The sequence below is a fragment of the Staurois parvus genome, unplaced genomic scaffold (assembly GCF_062004578.1).
Source record: "Staurois parvus isolate SC_StPar_1 unplaced genomic scaffold, SC_StPar_1.0 ptg000174l, whole genome shotgun sequence".
Classification (NCBI taxonomy): domain Eukaryota; kingdom Metazoa; phylum Chordata; class Amphibia; order Anura; family Ranidae; genus Staurois; species Staurois parvus.
In genome coordinates this window covers 3,135,818-3,162,071 of record NW_028317970.1, presented here as the reverse complement: position 1 = coordinate 3,162,071, position 26,254 = coordinate 3,135,818, and the positions used below count along the sequence as shown (strand labels likewise).

Genomic DNA, 26,254 nt, shown 5'->3' with positions numbered 1-26,254 from the left:
TATCTCCCCCCCACCAATACCACCGATGGGGCACTATTCCTTCCACTGACATCAACCACAGGTCACTAGTCCCCCAATGACACCAATGATGGGACACTGTTTACTCCCACTAATGCCAGGATGTTTTCTACTATCACTGTCCACAGTCAGACCCCCTGAAGTCTGAAGACAGTAAACTGGCCCTTTGTTTACAAAGTTTGGAGAACCCGCTATATGATGTAATTTTATTTTATCGGTCATTCCTAGAGGGACATTAGGAGGAGGAGCTGTGAGGTCAGTGTGATGTCATAGGATTCTCTGACTCTGGATGGAGGGACATTAGGAGGAGGAGCTGTGAGGTCAGTGTGATGTCATAGGATTCTCTGACTCTGGATGGAAGGACATTGGGAGGAGGAGCTGTGAGGTCAATGTGATGTCATAGGATTCTCTGACTCTAGATGGAGGGACATTGGGAGGAGCTGTGAGGTCAGTGTGATGTCATAGGATTCTCTGACTCTGGATGGAGGGACATTGGGAGGAGGAGCTGTGAGGTCAGTGTGATGTCATAGGATTTTCTGACTCTAGATGGAGGGACATTGGGGGGAGGAGCTGTGAGGTCAGTGTGATGTCATAGGATTCTCTGACTCTGGATGGAGGGACATTGGGAGGAGGAGCTGTGAGGTCAGTGTGATGTCATAGGATTCTCTGACTCTGGATGGAGGGACATTGGGAGGAGGAGCTGTGAGGTCAGTGTGATGTCATAGGATTCTCTGACTCTGGATGGAAGGACATTGGGAGGACGAGCTGTGAGATCAGTGTGATGTCATAGGACATATAGACTCTGTATGGAGGAACATTGGGAGGAGAAGCTGTGAGGTCAGTGTGATGTCATAGGATTCTCTGGCTCTGGATGGAGGGACATTGGGAGGAGGAGTTGTGAGGTCAGTGTGATGTCATAGGATTCTCTGACTCTGGATGGAGGAACATACGGAGGAGGAGCTGTGAGGTCAGTGTGATATTTTAGGATTCTCCATCCCCCGCAACTAATAAAAGTGGTATAATCCATTAGTATAGACTGATGAGGTGAGAAGGTGACACCTCTCCACAATGAGGAGAATGTTCCGGCCCCGGAAGTGAGGGAATGTTCTGCCCCTGAAGGGGTTAATCTGGGTTCCCACACTATATATGTGTGTATCATCATCTGCTGGAGATAAAAGATGTCACAGTGACTATGGAGGAAGAGGACGGACATGACTATGGAGGAAGAGGACGGACATGACTATAGAGGAAGAGGATGGACATGACTATGGAGGAAGAGGACGGACATGACTATAGAGGGAGAGGACGAACATGATAGGGGGGTTACTGGGTGTAAATAGGAAATCTCTTAGATTGTAAGCTTCCAGGATCAGGCCCTCCTATCCCTCTTGTATTGATCTGTATTGTTGCTGTATTTTCTCCCGTTCTATTGTAAAGCGCTCAGCAAACTGTTGGCGCTATAAATCCTGTATAATAATAATAATAACATCTTATTACCTCCTCTGCTGCCACTTCCACCAACGTCTTCTCTCTGCTTCCTCCTGCCTCACCTCTCACCCGTTACTTCCTGTCTGTACCTGACATCACTTCCTGTCTGTCTTCCATAGAGACTTCCTGTCTGGGTAGAAGTGAGATCCCCACCTTGTGGAGCTCAGAGGAACTGCAGCCCCGAGAAGCGTCTGGTAGTGTGACCCTGGCCTTGTGCTGGGTGTGTATGGACTGTAGATCCTTATAGAGGGGTCACCTCCACTCCCACCAAGGGGGACAGAAATATATGACTGCCTAGTCCAGCCTTTCTCAGTCAGGGGTCCTCCAAAGGTTTCTCGGGGCTCCTTCAGCAATGAACAATTCCTGTGTGAATCTGTCAGATTACAAGTCCCCATTATCTGGGTAAGGGGGTGTCAATCATCGCACGTCGCTGACATTTATAAATCTAGAGCAGAGTATGAAATGTTCTGCAGATGACATTTCCCTCCCGGATTCCTTCCCCCAGACCCCACAGTACATAGCGCCCCCTCCTGTATTGAGGGGGGACTCTGGAAACGAAGTTTTATCGGCAGCTCAATGTGTGTCATTATCGGTCACTCTGCTGTCACCCCATCCGGTGTTCTCCCAGGTTTGTGTTAGTAGAAGAACATCATGTGACTGTGTATTCCTGGAACTCTTCACACTCAGCCGCTGCGGGGCCGCTGCGTTTTTCAAGGTCCTGCTTGTCACATCTTTAGTGCAGGTTTGGGGTGGTAAGAAAACACTCCAAGAACGCCCCTCCCCATTGAAATCAATGGAAAATGCTGCAGAACAAACCAACAATGCCCCCACGGTGAGGGTTTGGTGCGGATTTTGAGTCACATGATCCTTAAGAAGTGCAATGTAAACACGGTAAAAGAAATGGCAGAAATGCAGCAAAAAGTCATACGTGTCCCGCGGATCAGTGTGGGAGGAGCCTTCATGTCACTTTTGTTGCAGCACATTCTACAGTGAGAATGGAAACAATTCATAACCCCTCCCCCACCTCAACAAAACGCATCCCAGACTCCTACACACTGCAAAACCAGCTCTGGCAGTGAGAGGGTTAATGTGGGCTAGATGGGATCATGCTGCTGGGGTGACATTAGAGCTCCCCCTAGCTGCACCTGAAAAAGGGGATCTCAACCTTTTACACATATATAACCAACTCACAATTTTCCCTACAGACTTCCTCTCTATCCAATTGGGAGAAACTCCTCTCACAATCAATACCCCCGCACACGGGAAAAGACCTTTAACATCACTCATAAAGCATCCCATTGTAGCTCCCACTGGGAATCATACATGAAAATTTTGCACCAATGGTACCTAACCCCAACCAAGCTTTCTTTATACTACCCTCAATGCCCACCCGCTTGCTGGAGACAATGCGGAGAAACAGGATCAGTTCTCCACATACTTTGGGCATGTAAATCCCTCAGATCTTATTGGAACAGCATTTTTCAACTGCTCTCAATAATAACGGACACCCCAATAACACCAAACCCTGCCCTTGCACTCCTCCACATTGGAATCGACAAATTCCCCCGGGACTCTCGTACTATTATTATTCATACATTGGCAGCTGCTAAGACCAACCTGACTAAATTATGGAATACTACCAAAATTCCTTCCCTTTCCTCACTTGTGTCAGACCTTAACTTCCAATGTGACATGGAAAGAAGAACAGCCCTCAATAATTCTTCCTACCACAAGTTCAAACACCAATGGTCTCGATGGCTACAAAACCCAAACTGCTTCGTAAAAGACTGATAACCTAACTCTATAATACTTAGATCCTTTGCCCATAACTGGTGCGTCCCCCCTTCCCTCCCTCCCCGCCCTCACCTCTTATCTATGTTCCTTATCCTTTCTATATAACATCACCACCTTTATACAGTTCACACCTAACCGAGCATGCCTCTCAGATCAATACAACTCAGATATAGAAATACCCAGCCAAATGGTGGGGAATTTACTTTACACAAATGTATCGTTATACCTGACTGTGAACTGGATTTCATACCATGTTTTATTACCGTACCCTGTTTTTACACTGAAATCTTTCAATAAAAATATTGAAATATAAAAACAAGACAATCTGAACAAATCATTGCCTATGCCAGTAATTCCCTGTCACCTGTACACATCAAATCCAATGACTGTGAGAAAGCATTACTAGCCCCAGTCTGGGCCCTTCAAAACTTGACTCATACAACTTACTAACCGATCAGTGTTCTCCACCCCTCTCTGCCAATCCCTCCACTGACCTCCAATCAGTGTCCTCCACCCCTCTCTGCCAATCCCTCCACTGACCTCCAATCAGTGTCCTCCACCCCTCTCTGCCAATCCCTCCACTGACCTCCAATCAGTGTCCTCCACCCCTCTCTGCCAATCCCTCCACTGGCTTCCACTAACCCAACATATAAAATTCAAAATACTAACCACAACTTACAAAGCCATCCACAACACTGCCCCTAGCTACATCACCAACCTCATCTGCAGATATCATCCATATCGCCCGCTCCGCTCCTCCCAAGATATCTTCCTCTCTAGCCCCCCATCACCTCCTCCCATGCTTGCCTCCAGGACTTCTCCAGAGCCTCTCCCATTCTCTGGAACTCCCTACCACTGTATGTCCGGTCAGCCCCCACCCTGTCTGCCTTTAGGCGATCTTTGAAAACTCACTTATTCAGGAAAACCTACCCCACCCCCACCTAAGAACTGTACTTGAATCACCTCCACCAGATCATCCCCCCCAGCTATCACCTTTTGTATCCCCTCCCCCTTCCTTCAGATTGTAAGCTCCACGAGCCGGGCCCTCCTATTCCTTCTGTACTGAAATGTATTGTAATTGTACCGCCCCCCTTATATTGTACAGCGCTGCTCAGACTGTTGGTGCCATAAATCCTGTATAATAATAATAAACACATAGAAGACCCTGTAACACCCCTATATTGGAGGAAGATACGCCCAAAAAGAAGACCACCAATTATTAGTGACATCCAAATCTCAATTCAGTATTAGAGATGGATTACTGATAAGAACATCCAAAAATGGTGTCCAACAATGGGGAGTCCCCACTATATGTAGAGGACTCAGGTTACAACATCTCATTACACAGAGCATTGAGGTCGGCTTGTAAGTTGGAGACATCCTGTAAGGACGTTATTCCCCGGCACAGCTTGGTGTCATCTGCAAAGACTGGAATGGGATTTATAATCTCACACCCCATATTGTTTATATATATATTAATAAGTAAGGGGCCCAACACTGAACCCTGGGGTACCCCACTAATAACACTGAACCCTTGGGGTACCCCACTAATAACACTGAACCTTGGGGTACCCCACTAATAACACTGAACCTTGGGGTACCCCACTAACAACACTGAACATTGGGGTACCCCACTAATAACACTGAACCTTGGGGTACCCCACTAATAACACTGAACATTGGGGTACCCCACTAATACTGAACCCTGGGGTACCCCACTAATAACACTGAGCCTTTGGGTACACCACTAATAACACTGAACCTTGGGGTACCCCACTAATAACACTGAACCTTGGGGTACCCCACTAATAACACTGACCATTGGGGTACACCACTGACAACACTGAACATTGGGGTACACCACTGACACCCCCAGACCATTCAGAGTATGAATCATTAACCACTACTCTCTGAATACGATCTTTTAGTCAGTTTTCTATCCATTTACATTCAGAATTTCCAGCTCATAGACTTTACCTTACACATTAGCCATGTGTGGGGAACTGTGTCCAAGTATACCACGTCCACCGCCACCCCTCTGTCCAAGTATACCACGTCCACCGCCCCCCTCTGTCCAAGTATACCACGTCCACCACCACCCCTCTGTCCAAGTATACCACGTCCACCGCCACCCCTCTGTCCAAGTATACCACGTCTACCGCCACCCCTCTGTCCAAGTATACCACGTCCACCGCCCCCCTCTGTCCAAGTATACCACGTCCACCGCCACCCCTCTGTCCAAGTATACCACGTCCACCGCCACCCCTCTGTCCAAGTAAATCACGTCCACAGCCACTCCTCTGTCCAAGTATACCACGTCCACCGCCACCCCTCTGTCCAAGTATACCACGTCCACTGCCACCCCTCTGTCCAAGTATACCACGTCCACCGCCACCCCTCTGTCCAAGTATACCACGTCCACTGCCACCCCTTTGTCCAAGTATAGCGCGTCCACAGCCACCCCTCTGTCCAAGTATACCACGTCCACCGCCACCCCTCTGTCCAAGTATACCACGTCCACCGCCACCCCTCTGTCCAAGTATACCACGTCCACCGCCAAACCTCTGTCCAAGTATACCACGTCCACCGCCACCCCTCTGTCCAAGTATACCACGTCCACCACCACCCCTCTGTCCAAGTGTACCACATTCACCGCCACCCCTCTGTCCAAGTATACCATGTTTACACCCACTCCTCTGTCCAAGTATACCACGTCCACCGCCACCCCTCTGTCCAAGTATACCACGTCCACCACCACCCCTCTGTCCAAGTGTACCACATTCACCGCCACCTCTCTGTCCAAGTATACCACGTCCACCGCCACCCCTCTGTCCAAGTATACCACGTCCACCGCCACCCCTCTGTCCAAGTGTACCACATCCACCGCCACCCCTTTGTCCAAGTGTACCACGTCCACCACCACCCCTCTGTCCAAGTATACCACGTCCACCGCCACCCCTCTGTCCAAGTATACCACGTCCACCGCCACCCCTCTGTCCAAGTGTAGCACGTCCACCGCCACCCCTCTGTCCAAGTATACCACGTCCACCGCCACCCCTCTGTCCAAGTATACCACATCCACCGCCACCCCTCTGTCCAAGTATACCACATCCACCGCCACCCCTCTGTCCAAGTATACCACGTCCACCCCTCTGTCCAGGTATACTACGTCTACAGCCACTCCTCTGTCCAAGGTTTTGCTCACCTCTTCATAAAAGAAATCAGATTTGTGTGACAACTTCCATCTTTCATGAATCCATGCTGTCTGTGGCTTACAATATGTGTTTCCAGCAAGAACTCCTCTCTGTGGTCTTTTATTAAACTCTCCAGTATCTTCCCAACTATAGAAGTGACACTAACAGCTCTATAATTACTTGGGAAAGATTTTGTCCCCTTTATAAATATTGGCCCCACATTGGCCTTACACCAATCCAGTGGTACTATGCCAGTCATTAAAGAGTCCCTAACAATGAGAAACAATGGCTGTGAGATGACAGAGCTGAATTCTTTAAGGCCCCGTGGGTGTCTGCCATCCGGTCCAGGGGCTTTATTCACCTTTATTCTGTACAAATATTTCTGGATCATATCAATTGTGAGCCAATGTGGATCATCTGGGGGGTGTCAGTACCACCCCCCATCATGGACAAGAGCCCCCCCATGCTCCTTTGTATACACAGAGCTGAAGAAGGGATTTCATACATTGTCCTTCTCTTTGTCCCCCCCCCTCTAGATGGTTCTGTAAAGGGCCTACATGCTGGGACCGGACCTTTCTACTATTCATATATTGGAGGAATGTTTTGGGGTCTTCCTGATATCTTTCTGTTGTTTGTTTTCAGTTTTGCGCCTTTATTTCCTTTTTGCATATTCTGTTCTATTCTTTGTAATGTGTAAACGATGATCGCGTTCCTTCATTGTTATATTTAATAAAAGCTCTTTTCTTATTATCTATCGCTTTTGTAACTTTGGCCGTAAGCCCCATAGGTTGGATTTGTAGCCTTTTATACTTGTTGCCCATGGGAATATATTTTGCAGTGTGGTCACATACAGTCTTTTTGAAGAACTCCCATTTCTGTGTTGTGTTCATCAATGCCAATATTCCCTCCCAGTCTAAGTCTTGGAGAGCAGCTCTCAGCATTGGAAAATTAGCTCTCTTAAAGTTGAGCACTTTTATTTATCCCCGTATGTGCTCGCTGTTTACAGCTAACAATAAATTAAATCATGTTATGGTCACTGCTACCCAGATGTTCTTTTATATGGACATTCGTAAGAACTGCGTGATTTGAGATGACCATGTCCAGCAGAGCATCATTCCTAGTTGGGGCTTCTATGAACTGTACCATAGAATTGTCCTGTAGTAGGTTTATACATTTTTGCCCCTTAACTGTTCCTGCAGTACCATTACTCCATACAATTTCCGGGTAGTTACCATCCCCCAATATTATCACTGTCCCAGCCCTTGCAACCCTTTCCATCTGTGGGAGGAGCTGTCTCCTCCTCATTAACACTGGGAGGCCTATAACAAACTCCAATGATGACCTTTGTAGTACCGCCTACCATGTGCAGTTCCACCCATAATACTTCAGCCTCATCACACTCTCCATCAACTAGGTCCTCTTTCACACTCGCTCTGAGATCACTTCTCACATAGAGACAGACACCACCACCTTTCCTATTTCCCCCGTCTCTCCGAAAGAGAACCTAGCCAGGAATATGAATGGCCCAGTCATGTGAGGAATGAAGCCAAGATTCAGCAATACCAATTCAATCCTAGTTCTCTTCATGCACCAATCCTTCCAACTCACCGATTGTGCTGGGCACACTTCTGGCATTGGTGAACAAACGCTTTTATTCACTGACACCTTGTCCATTCACTGACACCTTGTTCATTCACTGACACCTTGTTCATTCACTGACACCTTGTCCATTCACCGACACCTTGTTCATTCACTGACACCTTGTTCACACAGATTTTCTGTATTTTTTATTTTCATACAAATGGTACCAATTCCACTGGTTGCTTGTAACACCAACAAGTACTAACCCCTGTCTGATCTGTCTACCCTGTTAAAACTGAATTCTCCCTCCTCCCTCCATCCTAGTTTATATACTCATCCAGCCTTCCCATAAACCTCTCCCCCAGCACAGAAGACCCCCTTCAGTTTATGTGCAGACCATCTCTAGCATATGCAATGAAGGAAATACGTATATGCTCCCCTGCTGATGTTGAATGTTCGCCCCTCACAAAGAAATGATCGTTCTAAAAATGGAATGTTCGGTGTAACACTGAGAGACAGAATACAACAACAAATTCAGCAGAAATGTGTCTAACAAATGATGACTGATCTGCATGTTCATGAGGGAAAGAAGGATTTGATCCCCTTCACAAAACACAACTTAGTACTTGGTGGCAAATCCCTTGTTGGCAATCACAGAGGTCAGACGTTTCCTGGAGTTGGCCCCCAGGTTTGCACACATCTCAGGAGGGATTTTGTCCCACTCCTCTTGGCAGATCCTCTCCAAGTCATTAAGGTTTGGTGGATAATGTTTGGGAACGCAAACTTTCAGCTCCCTCCAGAGATTTTTCAGTGGGATTAAGGTCTGGAGACTGGCTAGGCCACTCCAGGACCTTAATGTGCTTCTTCTTGAGCCGCTCCTTTGTTGCCTTGGCCGTGTGTTTTGGGTCATTGTCATGCTGGAACACCCATCCACGACCCATTTTCAATGCCCTGGCTGAGGGAAGATGGTTCTCACCCAAGATTTGATGGTACATTGCCCCGTCCATCATCCCTCTGATGCGGTGCAGTTGTTCTGTCCCCTTAGCAGAAAAACACCCACAAAGCAGAATGTTTCCACCACCATGTTTCACAGTTGGGATGGTGTTCTTGGGGTCATAGGCAGCATTCCTCCTCCAAACACGGCGAGTTGAGTTGATGCCAAAGAGCTGGATTTTGGTCTCCTCTGACCACAACACTTCCCACCAGTCCTCCTCTGCATCATTCAGATGTTCAGTGGCAGACTTCAGACTGGCCTGGACATGTGCTTTCTTGAGCAGAGGGACCTTGCAGGCACTGCAGGATTTCAGTCCTTGTCGGCGTAGTGTGTTACCAATTGTTTTCTTGGTGACTGTGGTCCCAGCTGCCTGGAGATCATTGACAAGATCCTCACGTGTAGTTCTGGGATGATTCCTCACTGTTCTCATGATCATTGACACTCCACGAGGTGAGATCTTGCATGGTGCAGCAGACCTAGGGAGACTGACACTTGTTTTGTGTTTCTTCCATTTGTGAATGATTGCACCAACTGTTGTCACCTTCTCACCAAGCTGCTTGGCCATACTTTGGTAGCCCAGTCCAGCCTTGTGTAGGTCTATAATCTTGTCCCTGACATCCTTGGACATCTCTTTCGTCTTTGCCATGGTGGAGAGTTTGGAATCTGATGGTTTGATGGCTCCTGTGGACAGGTGTCTTTTATACAGGTAACACAATGAGATTAGCAGCACTCCCTTTAAGAGACTGCTTCTAATCTCAGTTTGTCACCTGTATGAAAGACACCTGGGAGCCAGAAATCCTGCTGATAGGGGATCAAATCCTTCTTTCCCTCATGAACATGCAGATCAGTCATCATTTGTTAGACGCATTTCTGCTGAATTTGTTGTTGTATTCTGTCTCTCAGTGTTACACCGAACATTCCATTGTTAGACCGATCATTTCTGTGTGAGGGGCGAACATTCAACATCAGCAGGGGAGCAAATACGCATTTCCTTCACTGTAGGCTGCACCCCAATGAAAAGTCAGCCCAGTGCTCTAGGTCAGGAATCCATTTCTATTCTTTTCCTGTTATCAATGGCCAAACCAGTCCCACACTTCATCCATGTCTTTGGGAACCTCTGATCTCCTTATGAACTGTTTGTTCCATGATGAAGATCAGCCATGGAGTATATCTGAGGTGTATATCAGGGGGTGCTTCTTCCCCACATGAGAGCTGGGATATCCAGCAACATTCATCTAGAAGACATTTCCCGCACTCAAGGCACTAATACACCTCCAGGGTTGTGTGGGGCCCCTGATGTACAGGAAGACAGGATTTCAGTGAGGAACATTTCCCTCACTCAGGACAGGAAAGTGGCTTCTCCCCTGCGTGAGATCTCTGATGTCTGTAAAGATTGGACTTCTGTGAAAAACATTTCCCGCACTCAGGACAGGAATATGGCTTCTCTCCCGTGTGAGATCTCTGATGTGTGTGAAGATGGGACTCCCGTGAAAAACATTTCCCACACTCAGGACAGGAATATGGCTTGTCCCCCGTGTGAGATCTCTGATGTGTATGAAGATTGGACTTCTGTGAAAAACATTTCCCGCACTCAGGACAAGAATATGGCTTCTCCCCCGTGTGACATCTCTGATGTTGATGAAGAATTAACTTCTGTGAAAAACATTGCCTGCACTCAGGACAAGAATACGGCTTTTCTCCTGTGTGAGATCTGTGATGTTTGTAAAGATGAGACGTTTGTGAAAAACATTTCCCACACTCAGCACAGGAATACGGCTTTTCCCCCGTGTGAGATCTCTGATGTTTGTAAAGATAGGACGTCTGTGAAAAACATTTTCCACACTCAAGACAGGAATATGGCTTCTCCCCCGTGTGAGATCTCTGATGTGTGTAAAGATTAGACTTCCTTGAAAAACATTTCCTGCACTCAGGACATGAATATGTCTTCTCCCCCGTGTGAGATGTCTGATGTGTGTAAAGACTGGATTTTTGTGAAAAACATTTGCCGCACTCAGGACAGGAATACGGCTTCTCCCCCGTGTGAGATCTCTGATGTGTGTAAAGATTAGACTTCCTTGAAAAACATTTCCTGCACTCAGGACAGGAATACGGCTTCTCCCCTGTATGAGATCTCTGATGTGTGTAAAGACTGGACTTCACTGAAAAACATTTCCCGCACTCAGGACAGGAATATGGCTTCTCCCCTGTGTGAGATCTTTTATGCACATTAAGATTGAATTTATAACTGAAACATTTCCCGCACTCGGCACAGGAGAAGCTCTTCCCTGTTGGAAGGCCGGCCCGGTCCCGCACAGTCTGAGGTTCCTCAGGATACGAGGAATCCGATGGTCCATCTACACTGGGTGGTGCCAGATGGACATTGGAGGGAGCCGGGTTTTCTCCTGGACTATACTGTGTGATGTCCTCATCTTCTACTTTCCAGTCTGGAGACAAAGTGAGACAATCCTCGGAGGTTTTCCTCATCTCCCGGCCATGGACTAAAATACAAAGACAAAGAGGATTACTAGACAGGAGCTGATTGGTTCCCCCAAACCAGGACTCCGCCCACATCAGGCAGCTTGGTCTCTGAGGAGCTTACAATTCCACCCTCAAGGGAACTAGGAAATGGCTCCTCTGATCTCCTACCAGGTCATTTCTTTATTCATGGACCTTAGTCAGAGAGTGAGGAAACAACCAGAACTGTCTTTTATAGGAGGGACAGTGATGAGGGGATTATAGGACGAGGGTCCCCACCCCCTCTATCACTCATCGCCATCTTCCCAACACAAGAAGTACTGCACTTCCTTATTTAGTCCATGATTTAGTCATGAAGAACAGCGGGGCTGAGCCCCACCAGAGGTCAGAGAGTGAGGATGGAGGGAGAACAACCAAGATGAAGACTAGACTGATCCTGATGACCACCATCATTGGGGTATTGACTCCTCCCTCATTATCACTTTCTGTTTAAGGGTCCAAAGTTGGAGGATGTTATCACATTATTATCACCATGTAAAAGTCTGTGCTCCAATCACATCATCCGATATAAAATGTCCAGCTGGGAGGAAATGGGTGTAACAAAAGAGAATCCATATTATGTGTATATATAGCAGTGGGGGGAGGGGAGAGAGCAGAAGTCACGACTATGTAATGTACAACATAGAGTATATAGTGCAGGGGTCAGGAGTATGAAATGTACAACAGAGTATATAGTGCAGGGGTCAGGAGGATGTAATGCACAACAGATTATATAGTGCAGGGGTCAGGAGTATGTAATGTACAACACAGAGTATATAGTGCAGGGGTCAGGAGTATGTAATGTACAACATAGAGTATATAGTGCAGGGGTCAGGAGTATGTAATGTACAACATGGAGTATATAGTGCAAGGGTCAGGAGTATGTAATGTACAACATAGAGTATATAGTGCAGGGGTCAGGAGTATGTAATGTACAACACGGAGTATATAGTGCAGGGGTCAGGAGTATGTAATGTACAACATAGAGTATATAGTGCAGGGGTCAGGAGTATGTAATGTACAACACGGAGTATATAGTGCAGGGGTCAGGAGTATGTAATGTACAACATGGAGTATATAGTGCAGGGGTCAGGAGTATGTAATGTACAAGTTATATAGTATAAGGGTCAGGACTCACAGTATTAGTATTCTGTAATCAGTGGATTACAAGCTTAAATGTTTACTGTAGACAACATCTAGAGGTGATCTGGGATTAAACCATCATAAAACTGGTTAGATTGGAGGTGAGCAAATCCTTGGACAGAGGGGTGGCGGTGGATGTGGTATACTTTGACAGAGGGGAGGCTGTGGACGTGGTATACTTGGACAGAGGGGAGGCTGTGGACGTGGTATACTTGGACAGAGAGGTGGCGGTGATATACTTGGACAAAGGGGTGGCAGTGGACATGGTATACTTGGACAGAGAGGTGGCGGTGCACGTGGTATACTTGGACAGAGGGGTGATTGTGGACGTGGCATACTTGGACAGAGGGGTGGCTGTGGACATGGTATACTTGGACAGAGGGGTGATGGTAGACGTGGTATACTTGGACAGTGGGGTGGCAGTGGACGTGGTATACTTCGACAGAGGGGTGGCAGTGGACGTGGTATACTTCGACAGAGGGGTGACGGTGGACGTGGCATACTTCGACAGAGGGGTGGCGGTGGATGTGGTATACTTGGACAGAGTGGTGGCGGTGAATGTGGTATACTCGGACAGAGGGGTGCCGGTGGACGTGGTATACTCGGACAGAGGGGTGGTGGTGGATGTGGTATACTTGGACAGAGGGGTGGATGTGGTATACTTGGACAGAGGGGTGGCGGTGGATGTGGTATACTTGGACAGAGGGGTGGCGGTGGACGTGGTATACTTGGACAGAGGGGTGGCGGTGGACGTGGTATACTTGGACAGAGGGGTGGCGGTGGACGTGGTATACTTGGACAGAGGGGTGGCGGTGGACGTGGTATACTTGGACACAGTTCCTCACACACGGGTAATGTGTAAGGTAAAGTCTACAGGCTGGAAAAATCCAAAAGTAAAACTGGCTAAAAGATCATATTCAGAGAGTAGTGGTTAATGATTCATACTCTGAATGGTCTGGGGGTGTCAGTGATGTACCCCAAGGTTCAGTGTTATTAGTGGGGTACCCCAAGGTTCAGTGTGATTAGTGGTGTACCCCAAGGTTCAGTGTTATTAGTGGGGTACCCCAGAGATCAGTGTTATTAGTGGGGTACCCCAAGGTTCAGTGTGATTAGTGGTGTACCCCAAGGTTCAGTGTTATTAGTGGGGTTCCCCAGGGATCAGTGTTGGGCCCCTTACTTATTAATATATATATAAACAATATGGGGTGTGAGATTATAAACCCCATTCCAGTCTTTGCAGATGACACCAAGCTGTGCCGGGGAATAACGTCCTTACAGGATGTCTCCAACTTATAAGCCGACCTCAATGCTCTGTGTAATTGGGGGGCTATGGGGCCAATGAGGGCTAATGGTGATAAATGTAAGGCTCTGCACTTGGGGGGGCTAAGAATACACATGCATCATACATACTAGGGGGGGGACAATGGTGGAGAAGGATCTTAAGGGGTCAATGGTGGAGAAGGGTCTGTGGGGGGCAATGGTGGTGAAGGATCTAGGAGACAATGGTGGAGAAAGTTCAGGGGGGTCAATGGTGGAAAAGGATCTGGGGGTTCTAGTAGATCACAAGCTTAATAATGGCAGCAATGCAAAGCTGCAGGTTCTAAAGTGAGCAAAATCCTCTCTTGTATTAGGAGAGGTATAGACTCCAGAGAGAGAGAGATATCCCCCCTCCCCCCCGGGTACAAATCATTAGTAAGACCTCATCTGGAATATGCAGTTCAGTTTTGGGCTCCAATTCACAAAAAGAACATTGGGGAACTGGAGGAAGTACAGAGAAGGGAAACCAAACTGATACGAGGCATGGAGGAGATCAGCTATGAGGAGAGATTAGAGGAACTGAATGTATTCTCTACTGAGAAGAGGATATTAAGGAGGATATGATCTCCATGTATAATACATAAGGGGGATATGATCACCATGTATAATACATAAGGGGGATATGATCTCCATGTATAATACATAAGGGGGGATATGATCTCCATGTATAATACATAAGGGGGGGATATGATCACCATGTATAATACATAAGTGGGGATATGATGTCCATGTATAATACATAAGGGGGGGATATGATCTCCATGTATAATACATAAGTGGGGATATGATGTCCATGTATAATACATAGGGGGGGATATGATCTCCATGTATAATACATAAGGGGGGATATGATCTCCATGTATAATACATAAGGGGGGGATATGATCTCCATGTATAATACATAAGGGGGATATGATCTCCATGTATAATACATAAGAGGGGATATGATCTCCATGTATAATACATAAGGGGGGATATGATCTCCATGTATAATACATAAGGGGGGGATATGATCTCCATGTATAATACATAAGGGGGGATATGATCTCCATGTATAATACATAAGGGGGGATATGATCTCCATGTATAATACATAAGGGGGATATGATCTCCATGTATAATACATAAGGGGGGATATGATCTCCATGTATAATACATAAGGGGGATATGATCTCCATGTATAATACATAAGAGGGGATATGATCTCCATGTATAATACATAAGGGGGGATATGATCTCCATGTATAATACATAAGGGAGATATGATCTCCATGTATAATACATAAAGGGGGATATGATCTCCATGTATAATACATAAGGGGGGGATATGATCTCCATGTATAATACATAAGGGGGATATGATCTCCATGTATAATACATAAGGGGGGATATGATCTCCATGTATAATACATAAGGGGGATATGATCTCCATGTATAATACATAAGGGGGGATATGATCTCCATGTATAATACATAAGGGGGATATGATCTCCATGTATAATACATAAGAGGGGATATGATCTCCATGTATAATACATAAGGGGGATATGATCTCCATGTATAATACATAAGGGGGGGGATATGATCTCCATGTATAATACATAAGGGGGGATATGATCTCCATGTATAATACATAAGGGGGGGATATGATCTCCATGTATAATACATAAGGGGGGATATGATCTCCATGTATAATACATAAGGGGGGATATGATCTCCATGTATAATACATCAGGGGGGATATGATCTCCATGTATAATACATAAGGGGGGGATATGATCTCCATGTATAATACATAAGGGGGATATGATCTCCATGTATAATACATAAGGGGAATATGATCTCCATGTATAATACATAAGGGGGGATATGATCTCCATGTATAATACATAAGGGGGGGTATGATCTCCATGTATAATACATAAGGGGGGATATGATCTCCATGTATAATACATAAGGGGGAGTATGATCTCCATGTATAATACATAAGGGGGGATATGATCTCCGTGTATAATACATAAGGGGGGGATATGATCTCCGTGTATAATACATAAGGGGGGGATATGATCTCCGTGTTTAATACATAAGGGGGGATATGATCTCCATGTATAATAAATAAGGGGGGATATGATCTCCATGTATAATACATAAGGGGGATATGATCTCCATGTATAATACATAAGGGGGATATGATCTCCATGTATAATACATAAGGGGGGGATATGATCTCCATGTATAATACATAAGGGGGGATATGATCTCCATGTATAATACATAAGGGGGGATATGATCTCCATGTATAATACATAAGGGAGATATGATCTCCATGTATAATACATAAGGGGGGGGATATGATCTCCATGTATAATACATAAGGGGGATATGATCTCCATGTATAATACATAAGGGGGGATATGATCTCCATGTATAATACATAAGGGGGGATATGATCTCCATGTATAATACATAAGGGGGGATATGATCTCCATGTATAATACATAAGGGGGGATATGATCTCCATGTATAATACATCAGGGGGGATATGATCTCCATGTATAATACATAAGGGGGGGATATGATCTCCATGTATAATACATAAGGGGGATATGATCTCCATGTATAATACATAAGGGGGATATGATCTCCATGTATAATACATAAGGGGGGATATGATCTCCATGTATAATACATAAGGGGGGATATGATCTCCATGTATAATACATAAGGGGGGGATATGATCACCATGTATAATACATAAGGGGGGATATGATCTCCATGTATAATACATAAGGGGGGATATGATCTCCATGTATAATACATAAGGGGGGGTATGATCTCCATGTATAATACATAAGGGGGGATATGATCTCCATGTATAATACATAAGGGAGATATGATCTCCATGTATAATACATAAGGGGGATATGATCTCCATGTATAATACATAAAGGGGGATATGATCTCCATGTATAATACATAAGGGGGGGATATGATCTCCATGTATAATACATAAGGGGGATATGATCTCCATGTATAATACATAAGGGGGGATATGATATCCATGTATAATACATAAGGGGGATATGATCTCCATGTATAATACATAAGGGGGGATATGATCTCCATGTATAATACATAAGGGGGGATATGATCTCCATGTATAATACATAAGGGGGATATGATCTCCATGTATAATACATAAGGGGGATATGATCTCCATGTATAATACATAAGGGGGATATGATCTCCATGTATAATACATAAGGGGGATATGATCTCCATGTATAATACATAAGGGGGGGGATATGATCTCCATGTATAATACATAAGGGGGATATGATCTCCATGTATAATACATAAGGGGGGATATGATCTCCATGTATAATACATAAGGGGGGATATGATCTCCATGTATAATACATAAGGGGGGATATGATCTCCATGTATAATACATAAGGGGGGATATGATCTCCATGTATAATACATAAGGGGGGATATGATCTCCATGTATAATACATCAGGGGGGATATGATCTCCATGTATAATACATAAGGGGGGGATATGATCTCCATGTATAATACATAAGGGGGATATGATCTCCATGTATAATACATAAGGGGGATATGATCTCCATGTATAATACATAAGGGGGATATGATCACCATGTATAATACATAAGGGGGGGATATGATCACCATGTATAATACATAAGGGGGGATATGATCTCCATGTATAATACATAAGGGGGGATATGATCTCCATGTATAATACATAAGGGGGGGTATGATCTCCATGTATAATACATAAGGGGGGATATGATCTCCATGTATAATACATAAGGGGGAGTATGATCTCCATGTATAATACATAAGGGGGGATATGATCTCCGTGTATAATACATAAGGGGGGGATATGATCTCCGTGTATAATACATAAGGGGGGGATATGATCTCCATGTATAATAAATAAGGGGGGATATGATCTCCATGTATAATACATAAGGGGGATATGATCACCATGTATAATACATAAGGGGGGATATGATCACCATGTATAATACATAAGGGGGATATGATCTCCATGTATAATACATAAGGGGGATATGATCTCCATGTATAATACATAAGGGGGGGATATGATCTCCATGTATAATACATAAGGGGGATATGATCTCCATGTATAATACATAAGGGGGGGATATGATCTCCATGTATAATACATAAGGGGGGATATGATCTCCATGTATAATACATAAGGGGGGGATATGATCTCCATGTATAATACATAAGGGGGGATATGATCTCCATGTATAATACATAAGGGGGGATATGATCTCCATGTATAATACATAAGGGGGGGATATGATCTCCATGTATAATACATAAGGGGGATATGATCTCCATGTATAATACATAAGGGGGGATATGATCACCATGTATAATACATAAGGGGGGATATGATCACCATGTATAATACATAAGGGGGGATATGATCTCCATGTATAATACATAAGGGGGGGATATGATCTCCATGTATAATACATAAGGGTGGATATGATCTCCATGTATAATACATAAGGGGGGGTATGATCTCCATGTATAATACATAAGGGGGGATATGATCTCCATGTATAATACATAAGGGGGGGATATGATCTCCATGTATAATACATAAGGGTGGATATGATCTCCATGTATAATACATAAGGGGGGGTATGATCTCCATGTATAATACATAAGGGGGGATATGATCTCCATGTATAATACATAAGGGGGGGATATGATCTCCGTGTTTAATACATAAGGGGGGATATGATCTCCATGTATAATACATAAGGGGGGATATGATCTCCATGTATAATACATAAGGGGGGGATATGATCACCATGTATAATACATAAGGGGGGGATATGATCTCCATGTATAATACATAAGGGGGGGATTGCTGTAGGAAAGTCCTGGATTCTTTCTTGGATACACAGAATATAAATGTTATATCCAGTTATATGGAAAGTTGATCCAGGGAATTTCCGATTGCCTCTCGGGGGGTCAAGAAGGAATTTTTTCTCCTGCAGGAGCAGATTGGATCGCGCTTTGCTGGGTTTTTGCCTTCTGGTGGATCAGCTGTGGGTGTCGGATTATAACTTTTATTTTTAATGGTACAACTAGATGGAATGTCTTTTTTCAGCCAGACTAACTATGTAACTATGTAGGTCCCACACCGCTGCCTCCCATCTCCTGAGACTGCACTCAGTGACTTGGGTCTGAGACACTACAGACATATCCCTCCACCCGGACAAGTGACAAATACTGGGAGAATTGCTATGTCACCTCCATGAGGAATAAGATCAAAAGAACATGTCCAGGTGCCTAGGTCTAGTAATGTTTACAGTGAAAATGAACATTTTCCTGCCAGCTGAACCCCAGAACCTCCATAAATCCAGTCTAGATACATAAATTGTGTCTGCAGCACAGAGAAGGAAGATTATCCGAGAGAAATCCAGGAATACAGGACGGGGAACACAGATCAGGAAAGTGACCAGGGGATTACAGGCTGATATCACCCAGTCCCCGCCCTACTCTGGACCAATCAGTGAGCAGTATGGGTGGAGGAATGGATTTAGTGTTCATGACCCACCTGTGCTGATCTCTGTAGGAGTGTCCTCCTCTATAAATGTCCCCGTTATTCCATCCTCCTCCATAGACTGCTGATCATCCCTCACATACGCCTCTTCTTCTTCTGCTTTCACCTCAAATTCTATATCGATTGGATCTCCACTCTAAATCAAGAAAATGGGAGAAAATATCATCTGTAAAATATAAGGTCACATAAAAAACTCCACACATCATCTTTACAAGTCCATATTCTAGATGCTTCATCCCACCAACCTTGTAATAGTGAGGGATGGTGTGACCTTCCTGTGTGGAATCCCGGGAATACAGAGGACGGCGACATCTCTCTGGTGGGTTCCTGTAGCTGGATGACTCCACCATGGTGTCCTGGTACAGATCTTTGTGTTCTTTTAGAAGCTCTGACTCCTCCATCCCCCCATCCTCATCCTCCTCCTCTTTTATCTCTTCTTTAACCTCAACTTTAGGATCTCTCAGGTTTCCACTCTGAATATATAATAAAAATGACATCAATGGTAACAATGCAGATAATGTACAGATCCTAATGATACTATCAGTGATTGTTCCTCATCTACCTGATGGTGAGGAATGGTGTGACCTTCCTGTGTGGAATCCCGGGAATACAGAGGACGGGGATATCTCTCTGGTGGGTTCCTGGTATTAGGTGGCTCCATCATATCCTTGTGTCCTTCTGAAAACTCCTCCATCACTCCATACTCCTCATCCTCCTCTTTATACTCTTCTTTACCATCAATATTATCATCCCCGAGGATTCCACTCTAAACATTCAAAAACAAATTCAATGTAACAAACACCCTTGAGGAACAATCACTAACAGTTATGATTTATACACATCTACCTGATGATGTTCTGCATAGTTGTGATCTTCCTGTGTGGAATCCCAGGAATACAGAGGACGGGGACATCTCTCTGGTGGGTTCCTGTAGCTGGATGACTCCACCATGGTGTCCTGGTACAGATCTTTGTGTTCCTTTAGAATCTCTGACTCCTCCATCCCCCCATCCTCATCCTCCTCCTCTTTTATCTCTTCTTTAACCTCAACTTTAGGATCTCTCAGGTTTCCACTCTGAATATATAATAAAAATGCCATCAATGGTAACAATGCAGATAATGTACAGATCCTAATGATACTATCAGTGATTGTTCCTCATCTACCTGATGATGGTGAGGGATGGTGTGACCTTCCTGTGTGGAATCGCGGGAATACAGAGGACGGGGACATCTCTCTGGTGGGTTCCCATGACTGGATCCATCTGTAGGAAACACACACACTGACTGAATCCATTGTTTCTATGTGTTTATCAGATGATGGGGGATCTAGGTGGATCCTCCGTACTGCTCTCTCCTTTACAATAAAGTCTCCTCTTACCCGGTGATGTGAGGGGCGGCTGATTGTCCATCATGACGTCCTTGTAGAGATCCTTGTGTCCTTCTAAATACTCCCACTCCTCCATAGAGAAATAGACAGTGACACCCTGACACCTTATAGGAACCTGACACACACAATGATACAGTCACCATCCAGACACATCCCTTGTCTGTTACTGGAGAATGTCCCAGAATTCCCGGCACCGCTCACCTCTCCTGTCAGATGTTACAAATAACATGAATAGTAAAATCAAATGATATTCCCAGAATCCTCCTCACCTTTCTGGTCAGGTCTGTTTTAGTGAAGCCCCACTTCAGGCTGAGGTATAAGGAATTCTGACATCATTATATTACATTCAAGAGCAACAGTTCTGCTTTGGTTGTGAGTATGTAAATGATCCGCCCACATCCTAAGAGCACTGCAAAAAAAGAACAAATAGCTGGATGGAGGACAATGGTTGGAGGAACTGTGAGGTCAGTGTGATGTCATAGGATTCTCTGACTCTGGATGGAGGACAATGGTTGGAGGAACTGTGAGGTCGGTGTGATGTCATAGGATTCTCTGACTCTGGATGGAGGGACATTGGGAGGAGGAGCTGTGAGGTCGGTGTGATGTCATAGGATTCTCTGACACTGGACGGAGGGACATTGGGAGGAGGAGCTGCGAGGTCAGTGTGATGTCATAGGATTCTCTGGCTCTGGATGGAGGGACATTGGGAGGAGGAGCTGTGAGGTCAGTGTGATGTCATAGGATTCTCTGACTCTGTATGGAAGGACAGTGAGAGGAGGAGCTGTGGGGTCAGTGTGATGTCATAGGATTCTCTGACTCTTGATGGAGGGACATTGGGAGGAGGAGCTGTGAGGTCAGTGTGATGTCATAGGATTCTCTGACTCTGGATGGAGGGACATTGGGAGGAGGAGCTGTGAGGTCAGTGTGATGTCATAGGACTCTCTGACTCTGGATGGAGGGACATTGGGAGGGGGAGCTGTGAGGTCAGTGTGATGTCATAGGATTCTCGGACTCTGGTTGGAAGGACATTGGTAGGAGGAGCTTTGGGGGGCGCTCTGTGAGGTTTCTGTACACAGAATTTTGTCTCCTGGGTGTGTCCCACCTTTCCTAAACATGAAAGATGAACTTTGTCTTTGGGCTTTGCCAGGACACATCATATTCCTGTGATCTCCATGTACTCCGGAGACTTTATTGATCACATTTTATCTGAGACTGGGATCATTCTGGAATAATTGATTCATTAGGACATTCACTACATAGTTCCATAGTTAGTCTGACTGAAAAAAGACAAAAGTCCATCCAGTTCAACCATAAATAAAAGTTATAATCCGACACCCACAGCTGATCCACCAGAAGGCAAAAACCCAGCAAAGCACGATCCGATCTGCTCCTGCAGGGGAAAAACTTCCTTCCTGACCCCCGAGAGGCAATCAGATGACATTTTTCCCTCTTTATCCTATTTGACTCTAAACAAAGACACAGATATTCCAATCCCTCTAAATATCCCCCCATCCCCCGCCACTAATAAGTGTCATATAATCCATTAGTATAGACTGATGAGGTGAGAAGGTGACACCTCTCCACAATGAGGAGAATGTTCCGGCCCCGGAAGTGGGGGAATGGTCTGCCCCTGAAGGGGTTAATCTGGGTTCCCACACTATGTATGTGTGTATCATCATCTGCTGGAGATAAAAGACGTCACAGTGACTATGGAGGAAGAGGACAGACATGACCATGGAGGAAGAGGACGGACATGACCATGGAGGAAGAGGACGGACGTGACCATGGAGGAAGAGGACGGACGTGACTATGGAGGAAGAGGACGGACTTGACTATGGAGGAAGAGGACGGACGTGACGATGGAGGTAGAGGACAGACGTGACTATGGAGGAAGAGGACGGACGTGACTATGGAGGAAGAGGACGGACGTGACGATGGAGGAAGAGGACGGACGTGACGATGGAGGAAGAGGTTACTGGGTGTAAATAGAATATAACATATTACCTCTTCTGCTGCCACTTCCACCAACGTCTCCTCTCTACTTCCTGTCTGTGCCTGACATCACTTCCTGTCTGTGCCAGGTATCACTTCCTGCCTGTACCTGACATCACTTCCTGTCTGTCTTCCATAGAGACTTCCTGTCTGGGTAGAAGTGAGATCCCCACCTTGTGGAGCTCAGAGGAACTGCAGCCCTGAGAAGCGTCTGGTAGTGTGACCCCGGCCTTGTGCTGGGTGTGTATGGACTGTAGATCCTTATAGAGGGGTCACCTCCACTCCCACCAAGGGGGACAGAAATATATGACTGCCTAGTCCAGCTTTTCTCAGCCAGGGTTCCTCCAAAGGTTTCTAGGGGTTCCTTGAGAAAAGAACAATTTCTGTCTCTCAGTAACATCTGACATCAATGATCTGTAAGGGGGTAGTCTTCACACTGATGAAGTATTAAGAATGTCCTTCTCCTACTGACCGCTGATATAAGGGGTCCTTTTCCTACTGACCACTGATATAAGGAGGTCCTTCTACTGACCACTGATATAAGGGGGTCATTCTACTGACCACTGATATAAGGGGGTCCTTCTACTGACCACTGATATAAGGGGGTCCTTCTACTGACCACTGATATAAGGGGGTCCTTCTACTGACCACTGATATAAGGGGGTCCTTCTCCTACTGACAACTGATATAAGGGAGTATTTCTCCTACTGACCACTGATATAAGGAGGTCCTTTTCCTACTGACCACTGATATAAGGGGGTCCTACTGACCACTGATATAAGGGGGTCCTTCTACTGACCACTGATATAAGGGGTCCTCCTACTGACCACTGATATAAGGGTGTCCTTCTACTGACCACTGATATAAGGGGGTCCTTCTCCTACTGACCACTGATATAATGGCGTCCTACTGACCACTGATATAAGGGGGTCATTCTCCTACTGACCAATGATATAAGGGGGTCCTTCTCCTACTGACCACTGATATAAGGGGGTCCTTCTACTGACCACTGATATAAGGGGTCCTCCTACTGACCACTGATATAAGGGTGTCCTTCTACTGACCACTGATATAAGGGGGTCCTTCTCCTACTGACCACTGATATAATGGCGTCCTACTGACCACTGATATAAGGGGGTCATTCTCCTACTGACCAATGATATAAGGGGGTCCTTCTCCTACTGACCACTAATATAAGGGGGTCCTTCTACTGACCACTGATATAAGGGGGTCCTTCTACTGACCACTGATATAAGGGGGTCCTTCTCCTACTGACCACTGATATAATGGCGTCCTTCTACTGACCACTGATATAAGGGGGTCCTTCTCCTACTGACTGCTGATATAAAGGAGTCTTTCTCCTACTGATCACTGATATAAGGGGGTCCTTCTACTGACCACTGAAATAAGGGGGTCCTTTTCCTACTGACCACTGATATAAGGGGGTCCCTCTCCTACTGACCACTGATATAAGGGGGTCCTTCTACTGACCACTGATATAAGGGGGTCCCTCTCCTACTGACCACTGATATAAGGGGGTCCTTCTACTGACCACTGATATAAGGGGGTCCTTCTACTGACCATTGATATAAGGGGGTCCTTCTACTGACCACTGATATAAGGGGGTCCCTCTCCTACTGACCACTGATATAAGGGGGTCCCTCTACTGACCACTGATATAAGGGGGTCCTTCTACTGACCACTGATATAAGGGGGTCCTTCTACTGACCACTGATATAAGGGGGTCCTTCTACTGACCACTGATATAAGGAGGTCCTTCTCCTACTGACCACTGATATAAGGGGGGTCCTTCTCCTACTGACCACTGATATAAGGGAGTCATTCTCCTACTGACCACTGACATAAGGGAGTCATTCTCCTACTGACCACTGACATAAGGGAGTCATTCTCCTACTGACCACTGACATAAGGGGGTCCTACTCCTACTGACCACTGATATAAGGGAGTCATTCTCCTACTGACCACTGATATAAGGGAGTCATTCTCCTACTGACCACTGATATAAGGGAGTCATTCTCCTACTGACCACTGATATAAGGGAGTCATTCTCCTACTGATCACTGATATAAGGGGGTCCTTCTCCTACTGACCACTGATAAAAGTGGGTCATTCTACTTACCACTGACATAAGGAGAACCTTCTCCCATTTGTCACCAATAAGGGATCAATAAACGGAGTATTTGGAATGAGCTCTGGGTTTGGACTAAACCCATGTCTGTACAGAATTTGGCTTTTTGGGGGGTCAGATATTTACTGAACTAAATAGGTATTCAGCCAAGTTGATGGGGTACAGGCTGGTGAGGGGTACAAGATGGCCAGTCTTTGTGCTAAGGCAAGTACAGACATTAGTGCTGCACCCTAAGTTGTCTGTAGATGGTCTTCTCTCTCCTATCTCTTCTCCTCACCCTCCAACATGCTCTTACTAACTGTCCTTTTTGCTGTGATGTCCTCTCTCCTCCCCACAACCTGCACATATCACCCTCACTTCTGCCCTCTCCATATTACAGCACTTCTCATCTCCTGCTCTTTCTGAGCCCAGATAATGTCACTGCCTCCAAATCACTGTGGTATCTGCCCATGAATAAATCCTGCTCTCCCCTCACCCTACTACTAACTTTGCCCTAAACCCTGGCCCTCCACTTTCACACTCCCACCCACAGTACCAGCAGTGTCCCTTCTCTGGCACCAGCTGTAACCCTCAATCTCTTATCTCATTTCCCATCCTTCCAGGACACGGCTCCCCTTCTATGTGCCCTGTGGAATGCCGTCTCCAACCAACTTGCCTCTGTCAATGACCTGTTCCTCGCTCACTCTCTCAACCTACTTGCTATAAGGGCTCATGTACACGGGGCATTTGGAAAACTCTTCTGAATGATGGAAGCTGACTGCTGGAAAATGAAGCTTAAAAACCATCAGTTTAGCCGCATTTGCATACCGTGTTTTAGCTGCGTTTATGCACCTTTGTGTTTTAGAAGCGTTTTTAAAAGAGAACTCAGGAGACCTTCCAAAATGCCCAGAAAAATAGTAAATTCACTAAAAAAGGCCACTAAAATACTGCAGGATTTATTTTTTCAAGTCATGAGGTATTTTAGTAGTGAAAAGCATGCATTATTGTTTCAGTTGTCAGCGGGATTCCCACTGATAACTGACAAAATTTAAAAACAAATAG

At 45.5% G+C, this 26,254-nt stretch overlaps 1 protein-coding gene across 1 annotated transcript in view; it reads right to left on the bottom strand.

The window, feature by feature from the left end:
• LOC149462527 (uncharacterized) overlaps window positions 1–25,500 on the bottom strand; it is a 29,687-nt gene extending 4,187 nt beyond the window's left edge. The window contains exons 1-5 of the mRNA XM_089676852.1: window positions 25,491–25,500; window positions 20,850–20,947; window positions 20,533–20,760; window positions 20,249–20,452; window positions 19,932–20,159 (exon numbers count right to left, since the gene is read on the bottom strand). Coding sequence (XP_089532978.1) covers window positions 19,932–20,159; window positions 20,249–20,452; window positions 20,533–20,760; window positions 20,850–20,947; window positions 25,491–25,500 — 768 coding nt within the window. The remainder of the gene's footprint in view (window positions 1–19,931; window positions 20,160–20,248; window positions 20,453–20,532; window positions 20,761–20,849; window positions 20,948–25,490) is intronic.
• Window positions 25,501–26,254: the final 754 nt, after the last annotated feature.